Source organism: Mirounga leonina, unplaced genomic scaffold, assembly GCF_011800145.1.
Source record: "Mirounga leonina isolate KUSES-001 unplaced genomic scaffold, KU_Mleo_1.0 Mir_84, whole genome shotgun sequence".
Taxonomy (NCBI): Eukaryota; Metazoa; Chordata; class Mammalia; order Carnivora; family Phocidae; genus Mirounga; species Mirounga leonina.
The window spans coordinates 675,206-700,392 of record NW_023270827.1 but is presented as its reverse complement, the minus strand read 5'-3'; the positions used below and the strand labels follow the sequence as shown (position 1 = coordinate 700,392).

The 25,187-nt window shown below is 42.3% G+C and overlaps 1 protein-coding gene and 1 long non-coding RNA gene across 2 annotated transcripts in view; one reads left to right on the top strand and one right to left on the bottom strand.

The window, feature by feature from the left end:
- Positions 1-4,049: 4,049 nt before the first annotated feature.
- The window catches only part of LOC118002879, an 88,784-nt gene continuing 67,646 nt past the window's right edge, over positions 4,050-25,187 (top strand). Inside the window, exons 1-2 of the long non-coding RNA XR_004677199.1 lie at positions 4,050-4,260; positions 13,459-13,567. This is a non-coding gene — a long non-coding RNA (uncharacterized LOC118002879). The remainder of the gene's footprint in view (positions 4,261-13,458; positions 13,568-25,187) is intronic.
- Positions 21,110-23,272, bottom strand: LOC118002877 (RNA-binding protein EWS-like). The gene has a single exon (XM_034993488.1). The coding sequence runs from the start codon at positions 23,250-23,252 to the stop codon at positions 22,644-22,646; it is 609 nt and encodes a 202-aa protein (XP_034849379.1). The 5' UTR covers positions 23,253-23,272; the 3' UTR covers positions 21,110-22,643.

The following is a 25,187-nucleotide window of genomic DNA, read 5'->3' as shown; positions in this document are numbered from 1 at the left end:
TGAAATTATTTGATAAAAGTAGCATGGGGGGAGGGGCCTGCTAGACGTATTAGATGTCAGGGCATCTTTGCGACTTTCCACTGTCCAAGACTTTTTCACTGCAAGTCTTTTTATTCTCACTTTTTTTTTTTTTAATTCTCTCAGTTTGTCTGGCCAACCTGGGTGATTCATACTGGCAAGAGCAAGACTGAAAGTTGACAGTGGTGTGTGAGAGGGTTGCTGTCTGTAGGGCGTTGAACTGAGGCTAAAAATAAGTGGAGGTTCCTGGGGTAGCCTCCTTTGTGGCCACAGGCACCACAAAAGGAAAACTCACCAAAGAAATCTGCCCACAAGAGAGGACAAAAGCCAACCTCCCCGTCACCCCTTTTGCCCCACAGAAAAGGCTCAAGGTGACGGTGAATTTGGTGCTTTCAAAATGTCACAGCTCCTACAGATAGGCTCTTATTCCTCACCCCTAGATCTCAGATCAGAGACTTTCCCTCTGCGTAAATTCGCTTTCTTAGTTCCTGCTCCAGGATGAAGCACAGATGTCTGTCTCTAACTGCCTGGAGCTGTGTTTAGTCAAAGGATTAGTTAAGGCAATGTGAAACACTGACACACATGGCTAATGTGAGGAAAGGAATCTCCAAAGAAAAGAAAGTACTGGGGCGCCTGGGTGGCTCCGCTGGTTAAACATCTGCCTTCTGCTCAGGTCATGATCCCAGGGTCCTTGTCCCAGGATCGAGCCCCGCATTGGGCTCCCTGCTCAGTGGGGAGTCTGCTTCTCCCTCTGCCTCTACCCCTCCCCCTGCTTGTATTCGCTCTCTCTCTTGTTTACTCTCTCTCTCAAATAAATAAATAAAATCTTTAAAAAAAATAATATTCCATTGTATGAACCACATCTTCTTTATCCATTCATCAAAAACTAATGATGTACTATATGTTGGCTAATTGAACATAATAATAAAAAATAAAAAATGAAGAGCAAACAAACAACCCCCCAAACCCAAGCTACTATATATGAACACGAATGTGTCAAGCATTTCTTATGGACTTATTTTGTGCCAGGCACTGTGCTGGGCTCTGGAGGTACAAAGGAATTAAAATAGGGCTCCTGTTCTCAAGGTGCTTATAGGCTGGTAGAGAAACAGGTAAATGAGTGGTTCTAGTAAAGAGTGATAAGGGCTATGCTTGTGGTAAGAACAAAGTGCTCTTGGAGTGTGGAACAGGGAACGCCACAGCAGAGTGTGTGTGTGTGGGGGGGAGTGTTGGTCAAGGATGGCTTTTGAGGGACAAGTAGGAGTCAGAGAGGGGTACGAGGGCATGCAAGGGAAGGTTGAGTCTGTGGCAAAGCATGGAGGTGTGAAATACCTTGGTGTTGTGTGTGGAGCTTGGCGTGTGGTAAAGGAAAATGAGAGGGTTAGGGAGAAAAGAGATGGTTTGAGCCCCATGTTGGGTGTAGAGATTACTAAGAAAAATAAACTTAAGAAAAAAAAAGAGGACTTGTTAAAATTTTACGGAGGGCGGCTGGGAAGGTGAAAGGGCAACATTGACAGAAAGCTCGGAAGGAAGGGAAAAAGTGAGTTGTGTGGGTATGGAGGGGAAGAACGGCCTGTGTAGTATTCAGTGAGGGCAAGGGCGCTGAGGTGGGGACACCCTTTGAGGGGCAGCAGGAACTCAGTGTGAGTGACGTAAAGTGAGTCAGGGGAAGAGTAATAGGAAATGAAGTCAGAGATACTAGAGTGTCAGATCAATGGTGGGATCTTAGGTATTGATTTTTAACACTTAGGAAATTCTTCCGTAAGATATCACTCGGGTTCTCTTGTACTAAAATGTACTATTTACTTTTGAGGGAACACTAGGTCCCAAACTTGACCTATGGCTCTCCCAGTATTGAGATCTCATTAGTGGCTACTGAGTTTGCTCAGCTGCTTGTTTTACCAAAACAACTGAATACGGACCAGTCTGGAAAGACCAGTATAGAAGGAAATATGTTTCTTTGGTTACCTTTTATGTGTATCTGGGCACTACGCCATTCTCTCCCTCCCTAATCCACCCTCCCACCCCCTATCTCTTCACTAGATTCCAAGAGAATTGCCCTGGCAATGTCTTCTGCATTTTTTCTGGATTACATGTTACATTGTGTGCACTTCTGGGAAAAACCGACCCCACCCTTATGAGTCCTGGGCAGTGGCTCAGGCCTTTAGTTTGTCAGCCTGCACTCTCTTTATGGTCAAGCCTTTTGGGGCTGACCCACCCCACAACCACCTGTACTGGGGAAGAAAATGAGTCCTTAACACGTTAAAGGGCAGGCTAGCATGTTTGTCTTTCTAGCAGATTACTGAACCTAAAGAGAGGAATCTTAAAAATAACAGTTGCCACCATCAAAGGCAAACTACTAGGCTGGCTGGATCGTTGTTGTAAGAAAGTTTTGCTTTTTTTTTTTTTAATGTTCTCACAACAACGGTATGACCTGGGATAGAATTGGATCTGAGGCACAGCCACGTGCCTGGCTTTCGTCTGCAGAGCCTGGAGCTGGGTCCTGCCCAAATACATGGGACGGGAAAGATGCAGGCCTGGCCTTGAAGAGGTATGTCCCGGGCCTCTGAGAATGGATGGGGGTGTTTATGAGGATTCATGATTTCATGTCAGTACATGAGAAATAGTTCCCAGCAGAACAAAAGCGAATTCTAAGCTTCCCTCACAATTTGGTTTTGAATCTTCAGAGACCCCATTTGTTTCCTAGAACAGAAGGTAGTTTTGAAACCATATTTATACATTATCAAGTTATCTGTGGGTAAAAAATTATGAAGTATAGGATTTTTTTTTTAAAGATTTTATTTATTTATTCATGAGAGTCAGAGAGAGAGAGAGGCAGAGGCAGAGGGAGAAGCAGGCTTCCCGCTGAGCAGGGAACCCGATGCGGGACTCGATCCCAGGACCCTGGGATCATGACCCGAGCCGAAGGCAGACGCTTAACCGACTGAGCCACCCAGGCGTCCCATGAAGTATAGGATTTTAAAAACACATGAGTTTTCATCAATGGCTTTTTTCTTTCCAGATTTGAATTGGCTCTTAGTGGCCCACACAGAGTAGAGGGGTGACTTTCTCTAGGTGAGGTTCCCCACCTCTCTGGAGCAGGCCCCACATGTGGGCCACTCCAAGACCCTAGGCAACTGGGCCTGCTTCTAAGGTCTGAGGGCTCTTTGGGGCAGAGACAATTATTTTGTTGATCCTAGCATCTTCGATGGTAGGGGCTGAAGTGCCCTTTAATGTTATTTAGCCAACGACTCCATTTATGTTTAAAGCATGCCTCAGTATCCCCACCAAGTGGTCTAGCAACTTTGGTAAAACACCTCTAGTGTTTGTACTTAGGAATAGTATTAGGTGGGAAGTGAGACCCCAATTTCATTTACTCAGGAAGGCCTTTGTAGGAGATAAATTTTGATGTGGTTAATCTGTTCAGTTCAAATGTAATTCAGTTCAATTAAAAGAGAGGAAAAGGAAACTTGACGAATGCCTCTTTTCTTTTGCCAAATGAAACAATATTGTGGATGGAGAATCAAGAATATCTTTTTGGAAAATAACTAAATGGCAAGCACCCATACACTCGTATTTCTCTCCTAATGAAAAAAACCCCACACCCCAAAAAGCCATAGTTTCTTGTCTCCACCAACAAAAACAAATTTTATGGCCCAGTCTTTACATGAATCACTCTGTGAAAATGATAGCAAATGTAATAACCCCAGACAGCTGCAATTATCCAAATGTTTCTCTATTAGCCATTTGAATGGCTAAAGCTTGATAATCAAATCAGAGGAAATGCTAATTGAAATCTAATAGAGCTTACATCCATGTGATTAGGTATCAGAATTTGATTCCAATATTGTTAAATTACAGACAAGGCCCATCAAATCACACTAAAAATAAATATTGTAACCTCAATGGCAAAAGGAGATGGATTCTTTCAATAAACGGAGCTCAAACTGGAACTGGTTTGTACAGTGTTACCGCCACCTACTGGTACTTAGTGGAACTGCAGAGACCGTCTTTGGGAGTGGGGCACAGCTTTTTCTCTTTGCCCAACCCAAGAAGTTTCTTGACAATGGAGAATATGAGTAATGATCACTTCTGGAAGAAGAAACCAAGAAGATTCCAGTTGGGAGGGTGTATGTTGGCAAGAACTAGAGATGAAGTTGAATGGACTCTGTGGGACCAGATAATGGACTGCTGCTGAGTGACTGGCTGGAGAAATGAGCCCTCACAATCCCTGTGTGCCAGGTGACTTCTTTTCTCCCCTAATTCTGCTAACGGAAGCTTCACTTACTGTTGGTAACGCCTCTAGAATAGATAACGCTTATTGAATCTCTACTATGATATGAACACAGCCTCAAAATCCTGCCAAGGAATAGAAGTATAAAACGTGGTCCCTCCCTCAGGGAGTTTATAACCAGTTCGGTGGAGAGATTAGAGAAAACCCAGGCTTCCTTATACCAGCACTTAGGGACTGACTTTTGCCATAGAATAGTCTCCTAAGAATGCTTGGGATGTAAATTTTTGGAGGAATTTGCATGTATGACAATACCTTTATTCGACATTCATGCTTAAGACAGCTTGCCTAAATAAACTTTACTCTCACTTGTTGAATTCCTAGGGAAGATTGACCTGTAAATTACATGCCCCTGGCACGTGAGAGGTAGTAGAGGGAGGGCAAATCAAATTAGTTGCTTAATTTACTAGCTACGTAGAAACCTAAAGACATAAGACTAGAGCCTACATATGTGCATACTGAATTTGGCCTGAATTAGCCCTGATTTTTTTTTCAGTTTTTTTTTTTTTTTTTTTTTTTGGTAAAATACACCCAGGGCGCCTGGGTGGCTCAGTCATTAAGTGTCTGCCTTCAGCTCAGGTCATGCTCCCAGGATCCTGGGATCGAGCCCCGCATCGGGCTCCCTGCTCCGCGGGAAGCCTGCTTCTCCCTCTCCCACTCCCCCTGCTTGTGCTCCCTCTCTCGCTGGGTCTCTCTCTGTTAAAATAAAATAAAATCTTAAAAAAAAGATACACAAAACATAAGAATTGTCATCCTAATCTTGTGTAAGTGTATAGTCCAGTGGTATTAATTATGTTCATATTGTTAAGCAATCATCACCACTGTCCCTCTCCAGAACTCTTTTCATCTTGCAAAACTGAAACTCCATCCCCCTTCCCCCAGCCCCTGGCAACCACCATTCTGCTCTCTGTCCCTATGATTTTGACTACTCTAGGTACCTCATATAAATGGAGTCAGATAGTATTAGACTTTCTGTGGCTGGCTTATTTCACTCAGCGTAATGTTCTCAAGATTCATCCATGTGTGGCATATGTCAGAATTTTCTTCTTCTTCTTTTTTTTTTTTTTTAAAGATTTTATTTATTTGAGAGCGAGAATGAGAGACAGCATGAGAGGGAGGAGGGTCAGAGGGAGAAGCAGACTCCCTGCTGAGCAGGGAGCCCGATGCGGGACTCGATCCCGGGACTCCAGGATTATGACCTGAGTCGCTTAACCAACTGAGCCACCCAGGCGCCCCAGAATTTTCTTCTTTTTTAAAGGAATACCCCACCATGCCAGATTCTTGTGCAAGTTGGTTTTGTGGTCATCCAATTCTTTGGTGCATTTTCCCTGCTAATTCAGGTAATGAGTCTCCATGAAGTCACACAAGGGGGGTTTTCGTCAGTGGCCAGTTTGGGCATTTCCAGGAGGGACCAATTCACGCTTCCCAAGTAAAAATGCATCCTCCGTTGCGTTCGGCCTCGTGGTATGGTTTCTTGATATCCTTAAGGAATATGTGGTCCTTGGTCCTGCAGCTTCATCAGTGTCTCTGCATGTTCTCTCTGCTCATGAGATTGGCGAAGAAAATATTTGATGAAGTTCTTCAAAGCCACAGCATCAAGGTCCAAGCAGGAAGATATGGATAGGTAGAGGGAGGAGGTGTAGGGTTCCAGGCTGCTCAGGAAGTCGATAGTGGGTATTTCCAGCCCACCAGGGAGGGAGACGCTGAGGTCATGGTGGGCAGCTGACGAGAGGCGGCAGCCGCTGCTCCTGCCCCATGCTGGAGCGGGGTGATGGCCTTCCGGTGAGCAGCTGCTGAGGGCTGGCTCCCAGCAGCCACTGGGGGTGGAGGGTTAGCGCCTCTTCCCTCCAGGCACTGTTGAAGCAGGAAACTATGGCAACTCTGGGGGGAGACTGGTGAAAATGTCCTTTGATGCACAAAGGACACTTACATTTTCATGAAGTCCAACTTGTGTCTTTTCTTCTTTTGTTGCCTGGGCCTTTGGTATCATATCCAGGAATCACTGTCAAATCTAATGTCATGAAGCTTTTGCTTTATGTTTTCTTCTGAAAGTTTTATGTTTTAGGCTTTAGGTTTGGGTTGGTGATCTATTTTGAGTTCATTTTTGTATATGGTATTAGGTAAGAGCCCAATGTCATTCTTTTGCATGTGGATGCCCAGTTTTCCCATCACCATTTGTTGAAAAGACTGTCTCTTCAGCATTGAATGGGGTAAAGGCCTTGGCACCTTGGTCGAAAATGCATTGACTGTATAGGAGAGGGTTTATTTCTTGGCTCTCTATTCAGTCCCATCGGTCTCTCTGTACATCTTTGTGCCTGTACATCACTGTTTTGATTACTGTAGTTTTGTAGTAAGTTCTGAAATCAGGAGGTAGGAGACTTCCAACTTTGTTCTTCCTTTTCAAGATTGTTTTAGCTATTCTGGATCCCTTGAGATTCCATATGAATTCCGTATGGATCTATTTCTGCAAAAAATGTCATTGGGATTTTGATAGGGATTGCATTGAATCTATGGATCATTTTGGGTAGTGTGGACATTTTAACAATATTAAGTCTTCTAATTCATGAACATGGGATATGTTTCAATTTATTTATACCTTTAATATCTTTCAGCAATGTTTTTTAGTTTTCATTGTATAAGTCTTTTACCTCCTTAGGTAAGTTAATTCTTAGGTATTATACTCTTTTTTTCTTTTTTTAAGATTTTATTTATTTATTTGACACAGAGAGAGAGGGAGCACAAGCAGGGGGAGTGGCAGGCAGAGGGAGAGGGAGAAGCAGGCTCCCCGAGGAGCAGGGAGCCCGATGTGGGACTCGATTCCAGGACCCTGGGATCATGACCTGAGCTGAAGGCAGACGCTTAACGACTGAGCCACCCAGGCCCTATACTCTTTTTGATGCTGTTGTAAGTAGGACTGGTTTTAAAATTTCCTTTTCCATTTGTTCAATATTAGTATATAGAAAGTCAACTGATTTTTGTGTGTTGATTTTGTGTCCTGCTGTTTTGCTGAATTCATTTATTCTAACAATTTTTTGTGTGAAATCTTTAAGGTTTTCTACATATAAGATCACAGCATCTGTGAATAGAGATAATTTTATTTCTTTCTTTCTGATTTGGATGTTCTTTCATTCTTTCTCCTAATTGCTCTGGCGAGGGCTTCTAGTACTGTGTTGCATAGAAGTGGTGAATGCAGGCATCATTGCCTTGTTCCTATCTTAGAGAAAAAGCTTTCAGTCTTTTATCATTGAGTGTGATGGCCTCTGTGGGTTTTTCATATATGGCTTTTATTATATTGAGGTAGTGTCCTTCTATTCCTAGTTTGTTGTGTGTGTGTGTGTGTGTGTGTGTTTTATCATGAAAGAGTGTTGAAGTTTTATCAAATGTTTTTGCTGCACCAATTGAGATGATCATGAAGGGTTTTTTCCCCTTCATTCTGTTAATATGGTGTATTACATCTATCGATTTTTGTATGTTGAACCCTCCTTGCATTCCAGGACTAAATCCCACTTGGCAGTGATATATAATCCTTTTACTATGCTATTGAATTTGGTTTGCTAGCATTTCTTGAGAATGTTTGCATCAGTGTTCATAAGGGATAATAGTCTGTAGTTTTCTTTTTTTTGTAGTGTCATTGGCTTGCTTTGGTATCACAAAAATGCTGATCTCATAAAATGAGATTGGAAGTGTTTCCTCCTCTTCAGTTTTTTGAAGTTTGAGAAGGATTGGTATTGGTTCCTAAAATGTTTGGTAGAATTCAATATGAGCCATCGGGTCCAGGGCTTTTATTTTTGGGGAGGTTTTTGATTACGGATTCAAACTCCTTACTTGTTATAGGTCTATTCAGATTTTAGACTCAGCAGGTTTAGTATTTTCTAGGAATTTGTCCACTTCATCTAGGTTATCCAATTTGTTGGCACACAGTTGTTTGTAGTATTCTCTTATAATCCTTTTTATATCTGTAGGTTCAGTAGTAATGTTCCCACTTTTACTTATTTATTTATTTATTTTTAGTTATTTGGGTCTTCTCTCTTTTTTCCTAGTCAATCTAGCTAAAAGTTTGTCAATTTTGTTGATATTTTCAAAAAACCAACTTTTGGTTTTATTGATTTGCTTCATTGTTGTTCTACCCTTTCTTACATTTATTTCTGGTCTGTATTTTTTTCTTCCTCTGCCAGTTTTGGGATTATTGTTTCTTCTTTTTTTAGTTTCTTAAGTTGTAAAGTTAGGTTATTGATTTGAGATCTTTCTTGTTCTTTAAACATTTATAGCTATAAATATCCCCCTTAGCAGTGCTTTTGCTGTGTCCCAGAAGTTTTGATATGTTGTGCTTTCATTTTCATTAGTTTCTAAGTATTAGAAAATTAGAAGTTAGAAAACGTCCCTTGTGATTTCATTTTTGATTCACTGGTTATTTAAAAGTGCATTGTTTAATTTCTACAAATTAATATTCCAGTTTTCCTTCTGTTACTGATTTCTAACTTCATCTTGCGATCACATTAGACATTTTGTATGATATCCATCTTTTAAAATCTTTTGAGACTTAATCTGTGGACTAACATATGGTTTATCCTGGAAAATGTCCCATGTGCACTTGAGAAGAATGTGTATTCTGTTGTTGTTGAGTAGAATGTTCTATATATGTCAGCAATATATAATTCAACCATTTATTAATATATAATGTCTTTTTTTGACCCTTGCAAACTTTTAAAAGATTTTATTTATTCATTTGAGAGACAGAGCATAAGCAGGAAGAGTGGCAGAGGGAGAGGGAGAAGCAGGCCCCCTGCTGAGCAGGGAGCCTGATGCGGGGCTCAACCCCAGGACCTGGAATCATGACCTGAGCCGAAGGCAGACGCTTAACGACTGAGCCACCCAGGCGCCCCATCAAAGGGAAAATTTTAAATGACATAAAAACAAATTACAAAAGTTAACTGATTTCCCCTTTTACAATGCGTATACATATCAAATCATCATGTTGTATACTTGTTAAAATTTTAATTCCAGTGAAGTTAGGGTACAGTGTTATGTTAGTTTCAGGTGTACAATATAGTGATTCAACAGTTCCATACATTACTCAGTGTTCATCAAGGTAAGTGTACTCTTAATCCCCTTCACTTTCTTCACCCATCCCCCCACCCACCTCCCCTCTGGTAACCATCCGATCGTTCTCTGTAGTCAAAAGTCTGTTTTTTAGTTTGTCTCTCTCTCTTTTATTCCTTTGCTCATTTGTTTCTTAAATTTCACATATGAATGAAATCATATGGTATTGTCTTTCTCTGACAGGCTTATTTTGCTTAGCAGTATACTCTCTAGATCCATCCATGTTGTTGCAAATGGCAAGATTTCATTCTTTTTTTGTGGCTGAATAATATTCCTGTGTGTGTGTGTGTACCACATCTTCTTAATCCATTCATCTATTTTTTTAAAAGATTTTTTATTTATTTATTTGAGAGAGAGAATGAGATAGAGAGAGCATGAGAGGGGGGAGGGTCAGAGGGAGAAGCAGACTCCCCGCTGAGCAGGGAGCCCGACGCGGGACTCGATCCCGGGACTCCAGGATCATGACCTGAACCGAAGGCAGTTGCTTAACCAACTGAGCCACCCAGGTGCCCCAATCCATTCATCTATTGATGGACACTTGGGCTGCTTCCATAATTTGGCTATTGTAAATGATGCTGCAATAAACATGGGGGTGCATGTATCCCTTTGAATTAGTGTTTTTGTATTTTTTGGATAAATACACAGCAGTGTGATTACTGGATTGTAGGGTAGTTCTAGTTTAGCTTTTTGAGGAACCTCCATACTGTTTTCCATGGCTGCACCAGTTTGCATTCCCACTAACAGTGCACAAGAATTCCTTTTTCTCCACATCCTTGCCAACACTTATTGTTTCTTGTGTTTTTGATTTTAGCCATTCTGACAGGTATGAGGTGATATCTCATTGTAGTTTTGATTTGCATTTCCCTGATGATGAGTGATGAGCATCTTTTCACATGTCTGTGGCATCTGTGTGTCTCCTTTGGAGAAATGTCTGTTCACATCTTCTGCCCATTTTTAAAGTGGATTATTTGTTCTTTTGGTGTTTAAGCTGTATCAGTTTTTTATATTTTGGTTATAACCCTTTATCAGATATGTCATTTGCCAATGTCTTCTCCCATTCCGTAGGTTGTCTTTTAGTTTTGTTGATTGTTTTCTTCACTGTGTAGAAGTTTTTTAGTTCAGTGTAGTCCCAATAGTTGATTTTTGCTTTTGTTTCCCTTGCCTCAGGAGACGTATCTAGAAAGATTTTGCTATGGCTGATGTCAGAGAAATTACTGCCTGTGCTCTTTTCTAGGATTTTGATGGTTTCCGGTCTCACACTTAGGTCCTTAATCCATTTTGAGTTTATTTTTGTTTTGAAAATAAGAAAGTGGTTCAAGTTTAGGTGTAAGAAAGTGGTTCAGTTTCATTCTTTTGCATGAAACTGTCCAGTTTTCCCAACACAATTTGTTGAAGAGACTTTTTCCCATTGCCTCTTCTTGCCTCCTTTGTCAAAGACTAATTGACCATATAATTGTTGGTTTATTTCTGGACTTTCTATTCTCTGTTGATCTATGTGTCTGTTTTTGTGCCAGTAACATACTATTTTGATTACTAGCTTTGTAATATAACTTAAAGTCTGGAATTGTAATACTTCCAGTTTTGTTTTTCTTTTTTAATATTGCTTTGGCTGTTCAGGGTCTTTTGTGATTCCATACACATTTTCAGATTGTTCTTGTTCTGTGAAAAATGCTGTTGGTATTTTGATAGGGATTGCATTAAATCTGTAGATTGCTTTAAGTAGCACAGACATTTTAACAGTATTTGTTCTTTACACTGTACACTTTAAATATCTTACAATTTTGTCAACTATACCTCAATAAAAATAATAAAATAAAATCATTAAAACAACCTGGTTCTAAAATATTAACAAACAAAATACCTCATGTCAAGGGCAAATTTTTTTAAAAAATTGTCTTACTAAGTAAGCGAGCTTTATCACATGGAATCATGATCATCAGTGGGTCTGCAATCAGCCTATGTGTGGATAACCTTCTACTGTATAATTTGAACAGCAACAAAAATAATCCTTCTCCAAAAATATCTCCTTTGGTACCTAAACTTGGCACTGCTCTCCATTTCTATGCCAATTAACATCCAACTATAAGGTTCTTGGTAACTGGATACTAATATTGGTTGTTCCTCTCAGCAGAGGTTCTCGAACTTGAACATTCCATAACAATGATTGAGAAGGCTCATTCAAAATGCAGATTCAGAAGGTCTACCGTGTGGTCCAAGAATCTCAGATTTAAATAACTACCCCAGTTGATTATAATAGCAATCATCCTAGGACCTCTCTCTGAAAAATACTGTTAAAGAAGATGAAAAGTCAGCCATTCATTTACCTGGAAATGATCCCAGAGCTCTCCCACCTCCAGGTGCTAACGGACTTTCTATTGATAGTCTAAGACAAAGTTACAGGGAAATCTCAGAGAGAAAAGGCATCAGAGTGAGGACACCTGCCAGGAAATAGTCCTCAAAGTGCCAGACCAAGGAAGGCTACAAGTTGAATCTCAGGCCGCACTGTGCAGTAGAATTTTCTGCAATGATGGGAATGTTCTAGATGCTCACTCTCCAGTACAGTAGCCATGAGTCACCTGACCTTTAAGCACTTGAAATGTGGCTAGTCCAACTGAATAACTGAATTGTAAATTTTATTTAATTTTAATTTAAATGTGTGTAATCACATGTGATAGTGGCTAGACAGCACAGGGCTGGAGCTTGTCTGAGACTAGCTCTGATTTTTTAAAAACTGTAATTGTCTATACCGTAATACATATGCCTAAGCCAACCAAACTGTTAAGAACAAGGCAGGACTATCAACATACGAATGAAAAAATGTAGAATTGATGGGAAAGGAAAAGGTCATCTGAATAAAAAAAAAAAAAGGAACTCTGTGATTGTGGCTTATAGCATTAGGGCTATGGCAGGCAGGACAGTGCCCTCGCCTCCCCCAGGATGTTCATGTCCTCATCCCCACATCCTGTGATAATGTGAGGTTACGTGGTAAAAGGGAATTAAGGTTGTGGGTGGGATGAAGTTCACTAATCAAATGACCTTGAGACAGGGAGATTATCTAGGGGGACTTAACAGAATCATAGAGTTCCTTATAAATGGAAGAGGGAGGCAGAAGAGAGAGAAGCAGTGAGGTGGCGATCTGAAAGGGACTCAGCCTGATGTTGCTGAAGATGGTGGGGGTGAGACCACAAGCCAAGGAATACAGGCTTCCTCTAGAAGCTGGAAAGAGGCGAGGAAATGCATTCTCCTCTAGAGCCTCCAGAGGAACGCAGCCCTGCCAACACCTGGATTTTAGCCCAGTGAGACTCATTTTGGACTTCTGGCTTCCAGAACTTTTAGACCATACACTGGTATCGTTTAAGCCACTGAATTTGTGGTGATCTGTTCTGGCAGCGGCAGGAGAGCTAATACATGGACTGGCAGGGAGGGAGATGAGAGGTGAGGAGTTACAACGAAGGCATCGTTAATCGGGGCAGAAGCACAGACCTAGGAAATAGACCAGTTGGGGTTCCCAGTTTTGCCAGTTACTACCTTGTGTGACTCAGATCACGGTATTTAACCTCTCTGAGTCTCAAAAGCTTCATCTATAAAAAGCAATAATAAGGGGCGCCTGGGTGGCTCAGTGGGTTAAGCATCTGCCTTCGGCTCAGGGCATGATCCCGGGGTCCTGGGATCGAGTCCCACATCGGGCCGCTTGCTCAGTGGGGAGCCTGCTTCTCCCTCTGCCTGCAGCTCTCCCTGCTTGTGTGCGCACTCTCTCTCTGACAAATAAAATCTTTCCAAAATAATAATAATAATAATAATAATAATAATAATAATTTCACCTCCTGTTGCGGCTGTTTGGAGGATGAAATGACTGCCGCAGCTCGGATAGATGTATTTTTTTAGAGATCAGGTGTCTACTTACAAAATTATCTCTACAGTGCATCTTTAGTCAAAATTGGCTTTCCAGGTGAAGTAATACAGATTACAGTTACATTAGAATTTTGTACAGAACAGGGTTTTATTTAAGAGCATTCAGTTAAGCCCACTCCCCTCTACTCACATCACAGGCTTGGTGATTCCTGAGCAGCAGATGGCGAGCCAGCCCTCCCGAGAGTAAAAACAAACCATCGCGGTGGAGGGTTATTCTGGAAACCCAACTGGCAACGATAGTTCCAGGTTAGTAAAATTAAATTTGCTTCTTCTCAGCCACGATGATCAGGTAACCAGTTTAGAGTGTCATTGTTTTACTCAGTTTTTGGAATGACTCAGGATGTGTAGATCTACAGACTATTAAATATGGTCCTCATGCTTGCAAACGAGGATCTTCCGAAAGTAAATGTTTTACTTGATAGCCCTTCTAATTAAAAGCAGTCATTTTACGCTTTTTATTTCAAAAGGATCTTGTACTCTCAAAAGTTGCAAAACCAGTATAGAGTTCCTGTGTATCTGTTACTCTGCTTCCTCCAATGATAGCATGATCAAAACACCAGCAAATTGACCTTGGTACAATACAATAATTACGGATTTTGCAGTTCTTGTGTATACTGATTTTTGCTGGGGGCGGGGGGGGGGCGTGGTGGTTTGCTACATAGTTCTGTGAAGTTTTGTCAAATATATAGATTTGTGTAACCACTGCCACGAGAAACTCCTTTTCACCCTCCCTATCACCAACCCCTGGCAATGACTGATCTGTTCTCCATCACTATACCTTTGTTATTTTGCGAGTTATATAAGTAGAATTATACAATATGTAAACTTTTGAGATTGGCTTTTTCACTCAGTATAATGTTCTTGAGACCCATCCAGGTTGTTGCACATGTTAATAGTCTGTGCCTTTTTATTAATGAGTAGTGTTCCATTACGTGGTTGTACCACAGCATTTCCAGTCACATATTGGGGGAGAGTTGAGTTTCTAGTCTTTGACTCTTACAGATAAAACTGCCATGAGCATTTCCGGTTTTCGGAACATAGAGGTTTTTATGAACACAAGCTTCACTTCCCTAAGGTAAATACCCAGTTTTATAAGGTTTTCAGGGTTAAGTAAGATTAATGTTAAAATACTTTGTCAATGGCCATGCTCCATTTAAATTTAATTTATGTTTTTCTGAGTTATATTAATACTGGTAAACTGTAGTGACAAAAGGCTGAAACAATTATAGGGGGGAAAGTGGTAAGAGTTGGTGGCAGATGGGATGTGAAGAGGACCCAGTTCTGAGTTTTTTCTTTTGGAGAAAATAAAATGGTGTTTGTTAGGTAGCCGAGAGCGTGGGATTCTGGGACAGCCTTTCCTACAGTGGACATGTGAGGTTGAATTAAAAGCAAAAGATTGAGGGTGTTGTGCACAAACAATGAATCATGGAACACTTCATCTAAAACTAATGATGTAATGTATGGGGATTAACATAAGAATAAAAAAAAAAGCCAAAAAAAAAAAAAAAGCAAAAGATTGAAATGTCTTGGTACATTGGCAGGGCACCAGCCTCTGGAGAGTATCTAGATTTAGTGGAGGGAATCTTAATAGGAAGAAAGATGAACAGAGACCCTAAGAAAGGTAGATTCATTCATTCACATGTCCCACAAATATTTACTGGGCCCCTGCTAGTGGTCATGCGTCATCCTAGGCCCTGGATGTATTGGTAATGCTCGCTACTAGACGGCTCTCTGCATTCTGAAGCTTATATGCTAGAGAGTGCAGAAGACAGTAAGTTAACGTGTAAGATCATGTCAGGTAGTGATGAGTGCTCTCAACCAACGTAAAGCAGGGAAAGGAGTTGGAGAGAGACTGAAGATGCTATTTTCAAATGAATAGTCAGAAAGGTTTCTTCGAAGAGGTAATAGTTTTGAGGTTTCTGGGGAACCGAGCTCAGAGGAAGGTCATAGGTTGTCAGACGCATTCCACACATTTGTAGGAGAGGCGCATTCTTCCCTCTGCCCTCTTAGGGTTTTTTAACTGGGCCTAAGAATTACACTGACATAAGAGATTAACAGGAGAAAAGCATACAAATAATTTACAGTAAGTTTTACATGACATGTGAGCCCTTATAATGAATGAAGATTCAAAAAATGGCAAACCCTACTTGCTTTTGAATAAGGTTGAACAAAGACAGGCAAAAGTGACTAGACTATGTGGGGAAGCTGAAGGAAGAGAATGGTTTTAACAAGGTCTGCTTGTGTACAACTCTCTCGGTCTCAACTTCTCGTCTTTGATGATAAGAATGTTACTTTCCTTTTTGCATGGGGAGGACATCTGTCCCTCAGGAATTTCATCCCCTGCTTTTAAGGACAAGAAGGAAAGTCAGAGTCTGTTTCTTGTATTTGCTGTTTTCCAAGTACCTTTAACTCAAAATAGCCTATATGCCAAGCAACATATTTTGGGGTAACATGCTCTGAACTCCTTCACATCCAAAGGAAGAAGGAAATTTGGGGCAGGGGTCAGAGCCCAAACCTACGGTTGTCATATCAAGGTACCTTGAATTTCTCTTCCTCCGTATAACTGTCTGTTTTCTAGTCCCAGTGAAACAGCTTGCAAAGGGGAAGGTACTGTGGAAATATAAGCTGGTGTTACTATTGATTTTGTGGATCCCATTGTGCCCCTCACACACCAGGATGATAAAATATATCCATTCTCTAAAGAGAGACATTATCCTTCTAACAAGTGCTGGTGTGATTCTCCCTCCTTTTTTCCTTCCCTCCCTCCCTTTATATATATATATATATTTTCCTATATATATAGTCCATATAGGCAGGTATTAATGTCCAAGTTTGTTTGGAAAACCAGGAAAACAGAAAACTAGTGAAATAGATGGTTCTCAATCCTGCCTCCTTTTGCTGGACAGGAAGGGATGCTCCCACTGAACCATACTTTGCGGTCCTCTTCCGGACAAGGTGTCTGCTCTCAGCGCCCTCTGCTGCGGTGAGAAGTAGGGAACTGGAAAGGGCTGAGCTCCAGGTCAGTTTTAAAGAAACAAGAGATCACAGATAAAATGAAGCTCCTTTCGGAACCCTTCCCAATCTTAATTCCCTTCACCCCTCGCTAATACGTATCCTTCCTATCCACGCTTTTGTCCTTTTGGTACGTGTGAATGGAGACATGAGCAATAGACTGTTGTTTAAGATTTACCTTATCGGCATCTTCAGTATATTCTTTTACAACTTGTTTTTTCACTCACCATTATGATTTGAGAATTAGTCATATTGATACAGGTCGTTCATTCATTTAACTGCATTGCTTGATATACATTTATTCCTCCATTTCCTTATTGTTGGCTTCCAGTTTCTCGGGACTGTAAACAATGCTATGGTGAACATTTTTTGTCTGTGGCCCCTTGGGAGGTTTCTTTGGGGCTGAGATTCTCCAAACGTAGTGCCTGATTCATTAGCTGCTGCAGCAGAATCATCTGGAACCTGTTAGATATGCAAATTCTGGGACCTTCGTCCAGGCTTACTCAATCAGAAACTGAGGGTGGGGCCCCACAAACCGTATCACAAGCTCCCCCCGTGATTCTGATGCAAGCTCAACCTTGAGAATTACTGCCCTACGTATACAGTTTACAGTAGGATTGCTAGGTTAGAGGAGATATGTATTTCCAGATTTATGAGATGCAGATCAATGGCCTTGAAAGGAACTGCTGATTTTACATTCCGAAATATCATCTCTCAGTCTGTAGCTTTTTTCTTAACTTTTTAAAATGGTAACTGTTGTCATTTAGAAGCTTTATATGTTAATGTAGTTGAATTTATGAATATTTTTCTGTATGTTTTGTATTTTGGTTCTTGTTTATGTCTGGATGTCAGAGTCTCCTAAAGGGGCTTCTAATCATTTAAGACTTTTGCTTTTCCCATTTAGGTCCTTAAACCATCTGAAATTAATTCAAATATAGTAGTGCTTTTTTTCTGACCCGTTCCTGCTGAAGAGGTAGGGTTCTTGTCAACTTTTAAAAACCTGGATGGTTCCCTAAAAGATAAAAGTATCCTTATAGGTACAGATTTGGTGGGAGTGGGGTGGAAGGAGAATGGTAATAGAGAATACATGCTCATGGTAAAAAAAGAAAAAATTAGGGGTGCCTGGGTGGCTCAGTCAGTTAAGCGTCTGCTTTTGGCTCAGGTCATGATCTCAGGGTCCTGGGATTGAGCCCCGCATTGGGCTCTCTCCTCAGTGGGGAGTCTGCTTCTCTCTCCCTCTGCCAGCCGCTCCCCCTGCTTGCTCATGTGCTCTCTCTCTGTCAAATAAATAAAAAAAATCTTAAAAAAAAGTCCCATTGTTTTAAAAAAAAAAAAAGAGAGAGACAAAGGGTTTGCCATAATGAAAAACACAGATTTATCTGAATTTAAGATTACTAGGGGAGAAGTTGGCACTGTGTTTTCTATGATTGTTTTATTTATAGTGTGGTGCATTTTTGTGAGCTTATTTATTTGGTACATCATAAATGCCATTGCACATGGGTCCTATTAAACACACAGGCTGTGAAAATTGCACTATGAAAATTGCACTATATTAAAATACATTGCTTTCTGTCTATATTTGGATACTTACACCCTCAAGTAGTCCCCTAAATTAGCATGAATTAATAATCAACCCATGTACTTGATCAAGTTTTCTTTGATAGGAGGTTCTTAGTAAAAATTCCAAGCAGATAGGCGATTTGGGGGTAATTTGTATTTCATTGGGAAAGAGTCTTCCTATACTTCTAGCTGATCCTGTAACCAGGGCGCCAGGGCACAAGAGCACCCGGCTCCGGGGGTCCCAAGCAGACCAGGTTTGGCCACCGGCTGCTGACAACATCCAAAGGCAGAGACAGGAGTGGTGGGGAGACAAGAAAGGAGTTTATTTCAGTAAGGCCAACACCCAGAGACAGTGGGTGGATGTCTTAAAGACTGTCTCCAAAGTGTTGAAAATATGTCTAGGTTTATATAAAGAAAATGCGGGACAATGGTCAGTGGGTACACGTGATGGGCAGTAAAGCTCATTGTCTTGGGGACAATCAAGAGGGGTCTTGCTGGCTCAGGGTAGTCGTTATTGCTTGAGGGGTAATTATGTTCCCATCACAGCTTTGCTCCCCGGGTCTTTTGCCTGAGTTATGAGACAAGCTGGAAAGAAGAATTTAATCAGAAAGTACAGACTAAGGTCAAAATGGAGGTAGTTAAATTCCTTTTTCAACCCCAGCTGACTCTCCATTATAATCCCAGTGCTTGGAACAGTGTGTTGCATGCACAGTTAAGTGCTTTATATAAATATTTTTTGTTTTTAAAAATTTTTAAAGATTCTTATTTGCGAGAGAGCACAAGCAGGAGGAGGGGCAGAAGGAGAGAGAAGCAGACTCCCTGCTGAGCAGGGAGCCTGCCTTGGGGTTTGATCCCAGTGCCTTGGGATCATGACCTGAGGTGAATGCAGAAGCCTAACTGACTGAGCCACCCAGGAACCCCAGTTAAGTGCTTTATAAATGTTGATTTACTGAGTGGTTATAAAAAGTGCTGAACTACCTGAACTTTCTGGCTCTGGCTTCAACCTAGAAGAGGTTGTCCTGCAGAAGAAAAGCTTAGAACACAGTATTCACACATGCCACAGAGCAACGAATTATGAAGACTGCTCACCTGCCATTTTAAGTATTTAAAAATGTCAACAAATATGTTGCTTTGGAAAGATTCATTAGTGCATGATTTGTACATTCATATTGTTAGGCCTATCCTAGGTTTTAATCTAAATTACTTTATATTAAGTTCGGTTCAAAAAAATTATTTTTGTGAACTGACTGGGTGCTGTACTAGGGTCTGATGATGAGTATGACACAGTCTCTTCCTTAACCTATTCAAGATGCCACCTCACACCTGTCAGAACAGCTGAAATTAAAAACTCAGGAAACAACAGATGTTGGCGACGATGCAGAGAAAGGGGAACCCTCTTACACTGTTGGTGGGAATGCAAGCTGGTGCAGCCACTCTGGAGAACGGTATGGAGGTTCCTCAAAAAGTTAAAAATAGAGCTACCCTACGACCCAGCAATTGTACTACTAGGCATTTATCCAAAGGATACAAAAATGCTGATTCTAAGGGGCACATGCACCCGTGTTTATAGCAGCAATGTCAACAATAGCCAAAATATGGAAAAAGCTCAGATGTCCATTGAGGGATGAATGGTTAAAGATCACACACACACACACACACACACACAGGAATATTACTCAGCCATCAAAAAGAATGAAATGTTGCCATTTGCAACAACGTGGATGGAACTAGAGGGTATTATGCTAAGTGAAATAAGTCAGCCAGAGAAAACAAATACCATATGATTTCACTCATGTATGGAATTTAAGAAACAAAACATGAACACAGGGGAAGGGAAAAAAAATAAAATAGGTTAAAAACAGAGAGAGGCAAACCATAAGGGACTATTAATCATAGAAAACAAACAGGGTTGCTGGAGGGGAGGTGGGGGGGATGGGGTAACTGGACGATGGGCATTAAGGAGGGCACGTGATGTAATGAGCACTGGGTATTATATAAGACTGATGAATCACTAAATTCAACCCTGAAATTAATAATACACTATATGTAACTAACTTGAATTTAAATTAAAAACAAAAATTGGGCGCCTGGGTGGCTCAGTTGGTTAAGCGACTGCCTTCGGCTCAGGTCATGATCCCGGAGTCCCTGGATCGAGTCCCGCATCGGGCTCCCTGCTCGGCGGGGAGTCTGCTTCTCCCTCTGACCCTCCCCCCTCTCATGTGCTCTCTCTCATTCTCTCTCTCTCAAATAAATAAATAAAATCTTAAAAAAAAAACAACCCAAAAAACAAAAACAACAACAAAAAAAACCAAGCCAGGAAGACTTTCCCTGACTGGGGAGCGGTGTTGCAGATCTCCCATCAACTGGTCGCTGAAATGTGTCTGCTAGGATAGCCATGGCCTTCTTTCTACTCCAGTGTGCACCAGTACCTTTCCACTCACCACCTGATTCTCCTTGTACTTTATCTATTGTGCTTTGCCTGCCTCAATTCAGGGCCTTGCAATATAATGCCAAGAGGTTCGGTTTTGTCACTGTAGCAATCAAATGAGCCTAGAGGTTATTTGGTTTTAATTATCATTCATTAAAACAATCAATGTAGGGGATTTAGTCCTTCAAATGGTTAATGGTGGGACATTTAGGTAATTACAACTGTTGAATGTTCTCTCTTCTGCTAATTGTTTTTATTGAACAAGATTTATATCTAGGTCTTGAAAAGAAGCGGTTGAAGCTGTGAGTTGCGCAGGCCAACATTTTGGGAGGAAGTGGTGGAGGGAGATCTTCTGGGCCCTAAGCTTTCACCCCCCACTCAGCTTTGATCTCTTCATAGTCCAAAGAATAGATGTGCAGGAAATAATCCCTGGAGGCTGAGAGAAAAGACCCGAGTCAGATTCTGTCTATATTTGGATACTTGTGCCCTCCAGTAGCCCCCTCAATTAGCACTACTTAATAACAATCCATGTACTGGGTATTATGTTTCCTTTGGTAGATGGCCTTAGCTTCTTCTTCTTCTTCTTTTTTTTTTTTTTTTTTTTTTTTTTGACTGTTTATAAACATTTGGAATTTTATTAAAAAAAAAATCACAACCATGAACATTGTTACAGTTGGAGGCCCTCTTGGTTCTCCACAATGATAGTGAGCATGCTCACAAGGGGTTCCCATTGTTTAGTCTTAGTTAAACAACCATCTTTAAAAGAAGGAAAAAAAAACTCGGCACACTACCATTTAACTTGTTTTAATGTTTCTTCACAAATGGTGAAAAATACTAAAGTACAGACAAGGAATAATCATAATGTTGTGGCCAACATTATAAATATGGAATTATAAATTTAAAACATTTTCTGGTTTAAAAAATAAATCTGGTAGTCAATGCAGCTCTGCGGGGTCTCTGCGTCTAGTAGGGCCGGTCTCTGCGTTCCTGACGGTGCTCGCCTTTATCCATTTTTCCAGGTCCTCCGCGCCCGCCTCTTCTTCCTCCCATCTGTTCCATCAAAGGTCCAGGGGGCCCACCAGGGCCGCCCCGTCTTCCTCCACCAAAGCCACCTCGGTCCATGCCCCGGCCACCACGGAAGCCCCCTCTGTCTCCACCACGGCCACCTCTGAACATCCCACCGGGACCACCGCGGTCCATGAGGCCGCCTCTTCCGCCCCTCATGCCACCAGGGCCACCTCTGCCACGGTCACCACCCGGGGGTGGAAAGGGTGGTGGAAGGAAGCCTTCGGGCTTCGGGGCCTTACACTGGTTGCATTCTGTTTTCCAGGCGAAGTTCTGGTTTCCACACCCCGGATTGGGGCACTGCCAGTCTCCAGCTCGGTGCTGGACATTTCCTCCTCCGGATGGGTTCCCTCGGGAACCCCGAGGCCCTCTTGGGGGAAAGCCACCTCTGTCTCCTCCACGGCCTCCCATACGACCCATGGGGCCCCCAGGACCTCCTGGGCCCCCTGGACCTCCACGAAGTGGTGGCAGCATCCCTCTGCCCTCATGGGGAGGCATACCACCCCGCATGCTGTTCATCGGAGGCTTCTTCCGAGCAAGAGAAACCTTAAGTTTGCTCCCTTGAAAATCTTTCCCATCAAACCACTCCACAGCAGCCTTGGCAGTTGGTGGGTCTTCATAGGACACTGTAGCATCACCTTTGGGCTTTCCTGTTTCCTTGTCCAAGTAGATATGGATCATGGGTTGTCCGGTTCTCTTGTTCATCTTAACAACTCCACACTGCTTGAAGAAGTCTGCCAGATCATCTAGAGTCACATTGTCATTTAAGCCTTGCACATAAATTGCACTGTTGTCAGAGTCTTCATCTGGATCTACAGGTGGGCCTAGATCAAGATCTGGTCCTTCGTCCATGGGTCCACCAGGCTTACTGAAGCCACCTCGCTCTCCAGCGCCCATTCCACCGCGTCCTCCTCCCCGCCCACCTCTGCTCATGCCTCCACGATCAAATCCCCCTCTTCCCCTGCCCCGGTTATCAGGGCCACTCATGCTCCGGTTCTCTCCTGGTCCGGAAAATCCTCCAGACCCCTGCCCATAAACACCCATGCTCCTGGGGTGGTCCTGTCGGAATGAACTCTGCTGCCCGTAGCTGCTGCTCTGTTGGCTATATTGACTTGGAGCCTGGCTGTAGGATCCAGTTTGGGGGGGATAACTAGTGGGCGGCTGCTGCCCATAGCTGCTTTGTTGACCATAGCTACTCTGCTGTCCATAGCTGCTCGGCTGCCCATAGGTGTTCTGCTGAGAGGAACTGCTCTGATCCTAACTAGTCGGCTGTGTAGAGGAGTAGCTGGTAGGAGGATAAGATGGTGGTGCTGTGACTGGCTGCATGGGGTAGGTCCCAGGTACCTGGGGATACCTGTAGTTACTCTGTCCGTATCCTAGGCTGGGCTGGTTGTAACCCCCTGTGCTAGATGGAGGTTGACTAGTCTCAGCGGGTCTGTTACCATCCTGCGGTCTTGCAGGTGCGGTGGCTGCCGGCTGCTGCCCATAGGCTGGGTAAGCAGGCTGAGTGCCATAAGCGGACTGAGCTGCATAGGAGGCCTGGGTGGTAGTGACCATAGCAGTGGTGGTATCATGAGCACCAGTGCTGTCCCCCTGGACAGGCTGGCTGTATGCCTGGGGGGCAGCTGGAGCAGTATAACCAGCGGGAGGCTGTCCATAAGAAGTTGCATAGGCGGTCTGCCCATAGGTCACAGTGGTCTGAGCCTGGGTATGGCTGACATCAGTGGGCTGTCCATAGGTTCCGTAACTTTGCTGCCCATATGCCTGGGTGGTCTGTGCATATCCTTGAGTGGGTTGGGCGGTGTATGCATTGTAGCCCTGCTGGGCTGCCGCTTGGCTGTAGGTACTGTAATCCGTGGACGCCATTTTCTCTCCTTCCTTCTCGTTCGATGGCCTTAGCTTCTATGTGGCTCTCCCTTTCTCAGATATTCTTCTCCATCCTTTCTAGTAATCCACATCTTACCCTTTCTTTACAGGCTGGTTCCAGAACCATTCAATCATTCAAATGCATTCACTCTTTAGTCATTCATTCAAATTTATTATTTCAACCAACCAATCATTTGCTAGGTCGTGTAGCTGACCCTGGAGATGAGAACAACAATGAGAAGTTGAAATTTTTTTTAACTTGTTTCCTGACACCACTTTTGCTTTTATTTATTGTTAAAAATTCTTCCATGACACTGGTGTTTGACTTATTATGGTTTGAATATTCCCTGGTCTTTGTCTACAGTTATCAAACATAAAATGATGATAACTATGCCCAAATAAAATCCTTAAAAGTACTAAGTGATAATAGCTGAGATTAGAAGTCAGATAAATATGAAATATGGCTAAGACACTGATAGGATATAGCTCACAGACTATGCTGAAAGAACTGACAAGACTGACCATTTTAAAGTCTCTTGTATTTCCGTGTGTTATTCAGTCTAGCTTTGGCCATACGGACGTAGTCTTTGTTGTTCTCCTAGACCAGATTCCTGATCCCTATCACCCTATCTCTATATCACCATATCAGGGAATCTCATCAATTCTACTACCTAAATGTCTTTTTGAAACAGCTAACATCGGGGCGCCTGGGTGGCTCAGTTGGTTAAGCGACTGCCTTCGGCTCAGGTCATGATCCTGGAGTCCCGGGATCGAGTCCCGCGTCGGGCTCCCTGCTTGGCGGGGGGTCTGCTTCTCCCTCTGACCCTCCCCCCTCTCATGTGCTTGCTCTCTCTCATTCTCTCAAATAAATAAATAAAATCTTTAAAAAAAAAAAAAAGAAAAAAAGAAACAGTTAACATCTCCCATCCCTCCTTGTGCAGACTTCCTGGAGTATTTCACCCTACCTCCCAAGAACAAACTGGCTGATTTAGGTGGTCCAGGTAAGTCCTTGAACTTGCCACTATCACACTGCATTGTAGATGTTTAGCCATTGCTAGCTTTTATTTATTTTATTTTATTTTATTTTATTGAGAGAGAGAAAGAGTGCATGTGGGGGCAAGGGGGGAGAGGGACAGATGGAGAAGGAGAGAGAGAATTTTAAGCAGGCTCCATACCCAGTGGGGAGTTGGAAGCAGAGCTCAATCTCACGACCCTGAAATCGTGACCTGAGCTGAAATCAAAAGTCGGATGTGAGCCACCAGGCACCCCCATTGCTAGCCTTTATTAGTCTGTGAGTTCCTTAAGGGTAGGCATCGTGCCTCATTTGTGTGTTCTCATCACCAGTAGAGTGCCCGGCGTACTATAAACAATAATAAATATTTGCTGAATTAAAAAATGAATTTAATAAACCAAGGAACAGTTTCCCTAAAAGTCACAAGGGGGCAGCAAGGAATACATTTTTTTTTTCTATTGTCTGCAAAAATCACATCTCTTTAGAACTGGAAGAAACATTAGCTTAGCTGAGTGAACTTCTCATCTTCTTGGAATGCTCAAATATTTCTTTCTCTTATTAAATACTTTATTTATTTGACAGAGAGACACAGTGAGAGAGGGAACACAAGCAGGGGGAGTGGGAGAGGGAGAAGCAGACTCCCCGCTGAGCAGGGAGCCTGATGCAGGGCTCAATCCCAGGTCTGTGGGATCATGACTCTCGTGGAGGGCAGATGCTTAACGACTGAGCCACCCAGGCAGCCTGGAATGCTCAAATATTTCTTTAGAGATGGACTTTACGGTACTCAGGAATGCTCTGATAGATGCCTCATTTCCAGGCTTTTAAAATGTCAGGTAAGCACCCAGTCTGTTGGCCATCCTCCCAAGTGGATATTTTGGCCATAGCTCTGCATTTAATTGCCTTAAGAAACTCTCCTAAGATTA